Below are 5,000 nucleotides of genomic sequence, written 5' to 3' on the forward strand. Positions count from 1 at the left end.
GTAGTGTTTGAAGCTTATGGTCGTTAAGTATATATATCTAAGTGGTCCATTGACACCTGACGGATCTGTTCTGCAATTAAGATTCATGCAGAAAAAATGTGTTAAAATGTGTAGCTTTTGACAAGAATACTGATGTTCCCTTTAATGTAAAAATCTAAGTATTTCAGGCAGCTCTTGTCGACCTTCCTGTATGGTTGAGTCACGGCTTGGAAATTTGAGTCCAGTTAATATATGTGGTGCGTCAGACTGTTAGAGGAGGAAGACCAATCGTAATGACGCGTTTAGTAAAATTAGGATTACTCACACTACGTCCCCTGGTCAGTAAACAGCGCAGGGTTGTTGTTTTTTCACGTATGAGGAACGAAAGACACCACCTTGAAGACACCCATTAGCCCACACCACACACACAGCGCAGGGTTGTTTTTTTTTTTTTTCACGTATGAGGAACGAAAGACAACACCTTGAGGATTGACCCATTAGCCCACACCACACACACAGCGCAGGGTTGTTGTTTTTTCACGTATGAGGAACGAAAGACAACACCACTTTGAGAACACCCATTAGCCCACACCACACACACAGCGCAGGGTTGTTTTTTTTTTCACGTATGAGGAACGAAAGACAACACCTTGAGGATTGACCCATTAGCCCACACCACACACACAGCGCAGGGTTGTTGTTTTTTTCACGTATGAGGAACGAAAGACACCACCTTGAAGACACCCATTAGCCCACACCACACACACAGCGCAGGGTTGTTGTTTTTTCACGTATGAGGAACGAAAGACACCACTTTGAGAACACCCATTAGCCCACACCACACACACAACGCAGGTTTTTTTTTTTTTCACGTATGAGGAACGAAAGACAACACCACCTTGAGGACACCCATTAGCCCACACCACACACAGCGCAGGTTTTTTTTTTTTCACGTATGAGGAACGAAAGACAACAACACCTTGAGGATTGACCCATTAGCCCACACACACACACAGCGCAGGTTTTTTTTTTTTTCACGTATGAGGAACGAAAGAACACCTTGAGGATTGACCCATTAGCCCACACACACCACACACACACTGTCTTGGGTTACAAATACCACACTGCCCGCCTCTTAAGAACTCAACAATAACATCAATAACTTACTAATTGCTTTTGACAATAGAGAAAAAGTTTTGATTTCTGATTTAACAAGATCTAAACTTTCTTGTATGTTGAACCCAAACGTCAAACACCATTAAATCTATACAGAATTGAGTATAAATGAGACGCGCCGTATATCCTGGACCTTTGCTGTGGAAGAGGGGTGGAATAGGCGTGGGAGGGGCCGTTTGTCTATGGAAGAGCGCCTGTGTGTGTGTGTGTGTGTGTGTGTGTGTGTGGGTTATTCAGAGTGTGTTAGTGTGTGGGGTTATTCAGAGTGTAGTGTCGCTCTATACTTGTTGAAAGGCATCATGTCTGTCTCTGTGTGTCTGTCTCTCTCTGTCTGTCTGTCTCTGTGTCTGTCTCTCTCTCTGTCTGTCTGTCTGTCTGTGTGTGTGTGTGTCTGTCTGTCTCTCTGTTTCACTGTTTGATCTGCTGCAGTCTCTGGCTCTGTGTGTGTGTCTGTCTGTCTGTGTGTGTGTGTGTCTAAATTTATGTAAACAACAATAACAATAATAATAATAATAACTATCTCTCTCTCTCTCTCTCTCTCTCTCTGCGCATATTTAAGTAGTAGTAGTAGTAGTAGTAGTAGTAGTAGTAGTTATATAAACAAGCTAATTATCTGAACAATTAAGACAACTCTCACACTCTCACTCACTCTCTCCCTCACACACACATCACGTGACACATACACACATACAGACAGACACACACCCATCACAATGTCACAATAGCGAGGTCATTCTAATAAACACACTATAATTCGCTATAACTTCAAAACCAGCGATCCAAACCCTTCCTAACTCCGTACAGCACTTCACTAACACTTCAGCACTCACACTAACACACTTACACCACCACGACACTTACAAAACACTTATAAAACTCACTTAATACGTGTTACTATGGGGAGAATCACTGTCCTTCTCCCGTCAAGGTTAGATGAGTAGAGACGGGATCAGCTGATTTGGTCTTTATATACCCCGGGCAGCATCACCAACAGCCAATCAGCGCCCGAGTTTCCCATGGCGCGGGAGGAGCTTAGCCAATAGGAGCGCTCGGTTTTGTGACGTCATACCCCGCCAGATTTGAATGAGGTAAACAACAGGTGGGTGAGGTTTGGGGGTTTTGGGGGGATTTTTTGGGGGGTTTTGGGGTTTTGGGGGTTTTTTGGGGTTTTGAGGAGTTATTGGGGTGTGAGGGGTGTTGAGAGAGAGAGAGAGACAGAGATAACTATTACAATATTTTTACTATCAATATTACTACTACTACTACTACTACTACTACTACTACTACTACTACTACTACTGCAAAGGAAGAAGGAATACAACAAGGGCGAGACACACAGTATATTATCATACCACAACAAACCTCAAAGAAAAAAAATAAAGAAAAAAAACATTCATTAGAAATTTCAACACACAAAAATAACAGCAAAAAAAAAAAAAATAATAATGAATAAATAAATAGATAAATAAAAAGAACTACTTACTAATATAAATAAAAACGATAACAATAACAACAACAATAACAGGAGCGGTAAATTTAAAACCGCTGTTATTTATTTTATTATCATTATTATATTAACGCCGCCAGCAGCGTTAATAACAATAAAAAAAACAACAACAACAATATATATAAATTAAATAGAGAGCAAGTATCCATTTGTATTATTCTATTATAAGAGAATCAAAATATATTAATAAATTTCCCGCATTCTTGAACGTGGAGGGGGAGAGACATTTTTGGCGGGAAAAAGAGAGGAGTTACAATTTTACATACTATTTGATTCCTTATCTGTTTTAAGGGGGGGGGGATAGGAGGATTAAAATATATATACACAGTTAAAAAAAAAAAAGTTAAATATGTTATAATTATGGAAGGAAGCCATTTTATAAGTTATTTTGTCCAGATAATGTTTAGAAAGGGATCAGAAACCTTTAGTCTCACACCAAGACTGTTTTCCAAGGCCACAGAGATGACTAATCGGGTTTTCAAGAGTGTTTATGGTGTTAAATAGTGAAGGATTGGTGTTCAACTGCAGCGCAACACACACACACACACACACACACACACACACACACACACACACACACACACACACACACACACACTTAGAACCTTTTAAAGTGTTTCTCCAGTTAATAGTGCAAAAATCATGTTAATCTGCTTCTAGAACCTTAAAAAACACCTTTAAAAACTTGGGTCACTTCAACTAGAGCCTTTTAAAGAGTGTTTCTCCAGTTAATTGTGCAGAAATCATGTTAATCTGTCACTAGATCCTTAAAAACACCCTTAAAAACCCTTATTACTTCAACTAGAGCCTTTAAAAGAGTGTTTCTCCAGTTAATAATGCAGAAATCATGTTAATCTGTCACTAGATCCTTAAAAACACCCTTAAAAACCCTTATTACTTCAATTAGAGCCTTTAAAAGAGTGTTTCTCCAGTTAATAATGCAGAAATCTTGTCACTCTGCCTCTAGAACCTTAAAAACACCCTTAAAAACCCTTATTACTTCAATTAGAGCCTTTAAAAGAGTGTTTCTCCAGTTAATAGTGCAGAAATCTTGTCACTCTGCCTCTAGAACCTTAAAAACACCCTTAAAAACCCTTATTACTTCAACTAGAGCCTTTTAAAAGAGTGTTTCTCCAGTTAATAATGCAGAAATCTTCACTCTGCCTCTAGAACCTTAAAAACACCCTTGGAAAGCAGTAAGGGTGAGACACAGCTTAGAAAAAAGCAAGAAAAGAGCCTTAAGATCTACTTCAAAGAGGCTTAGATCGCTAGCAGCACTTTGGGGGTTGGTGGTAGTTAGCTTGGGGGTCATTAGGCTTGGATCCTCCACCACCACCACCACCTAACCCGCCAATATTGAAGCTACTTTGATGAGACAGACTTCCTAGATCCAAAGGCGGCAGATTATAGTTCAGATTACTCAAACTGTCTGCAATAGTGGATGGAATATTACTAAGAGTGTTGATCCCTTGGTTGATCCCCTTTAGACCCGTGTTGATCCCCTGCTGGAGCCCTTGTAGGAAATTCGAATTGAGATTAGAGCTCAGATGAAGATTTGAATCGATTCCCACGGGCGAAAAGGATCCGGAGTGAGAAACGGAGGAGGTCGAAAGGGGTCCACTGTGGCTTAGAGAAGTACTGGAACTTATTGAAGGCGCTGAAATCGATCCTCCTCCTGATCCTCCTGTTGTCACTGAACTCGACGGTTTATCAGCAATTATATTAGGGAACTTTTCATCCACATTCTCTATGGGAAGAACGGCCTTAACGCTCTGCCCAAGGATATCAGGAACGCCAGAGAAATCAAAGGTGTTGCTCAGGCGGTCACCTAAATTCTCTCCGATCCTCCTTAATCCCTTCGTTACCTGCGGATAATAGATAAACAGTAGGATTAATGGTGAGATCATGCAAAAACAGGAGGATTAATGGGTAGATAATGGTTTCTAAAGGGGATTGAGTTGCTGAGAAATGGGAGCAGGAGGATCAATGGGTAGATAATGGTTTCTAAAGGGGATTGAGTTGCTGAGAAATGGGATTATGCGTTTTTTTAAGGGATTAATGGAAATATCGTGGAAAAAAAGAGGATCAATGGGTAGATAATGGTTTCTACAGGGGATTGAGTTGCTGAGGAATGGGATTATGCGTTTTTTTAAGGGATTAATGGAGAGATAATGGAAAAAAAGAAGGATTAATGGGTAGATAATGGTTTCTAAAGGGGATTGAGTTGCTGAGGAATGGGATTATGCGTTTTTTTAAGGGATTAATGGAGAGATCATGGAAAAAAAGGAGGATTAATGGGTAGATAATGGTTTCTAAAGGGGATTGAGTTGCTGAGGAA

The 5,000-nt window shown here is 40.2% G+C and overlaps 2 protein-coding genes and 1 long non-coding RNA gene across 4 annotated transcripts in view; all 3 read right to left on the reverse strand.

The window, feature by feature from the left end:
* Window positions 1–2,139, reverse strand: part of LOC123509152 (serine hydroxymethyltransferase-like) — an 11,790-nt gene extending 9,651 nt beyond the window's left edge. Inside the window, exon 1 of one of the 2 annotated variants that reach the window (XM_045263337.1) lies at window positions 2,037–2,139. The gene's annotated coding sequence lies outside the window, so the exon portion shown is untranslated. The remainder of the gene's footprint in view (window positions 1–2,036) is intronic. The other variant, XM_045263338.1, reaches the window with a different exon arrangement.
* A 342-nt stretch (window positions 2,140–2,481) lies between these two features.
* LOC123509164 overlaps window positions 2,482–5,000 on the reverse strand; it is a 19,891-nt gene continuing 17,372 nt past the window's right edge. The window contains exon 2 of the long non-coding RNA XR_006676148.1: window positions 2,482–3,259. This is a non-coding gene — a long non-coding RNA (uncharacterized LOC123509164). The remainder of the gene's footprint in view (window positions 3,260–5,000) is intronic.
* The window catches only part of LOC123509153 (putative lysozyme-like protein), a 4,862-nt gene continuing 3,589 nt past the window's right edge, over window positions 3,728–5,000 (reverse strand). The window contains exon 4 of the mRNA XM_045263339.1: window positions 3,728–4,527. Within this exon, the coding sequence (XP_045119274.1) occupies window positions 3,931–4,527 (597 nt within the window). The 3' untranslated portion in view covers window positions 3,728–3,930. The remainder of the gene's footprint in view (window positions 4,528–5,000) is intronic.

Source organism: Portunus trituberculatus, chromosome 26 (genome assembly GCF_017591435.1).
Source record: "Portunus trituberculatus isolate SZX2019 chromosome 26, ASM1759143v1, whole genome shotgun sequence".
NCBI lineage: Eukaryota > Metazoa > Arthropoda > Malacostraca > Decapoda > Portunidae > Portunus > Portunus trituberculatus.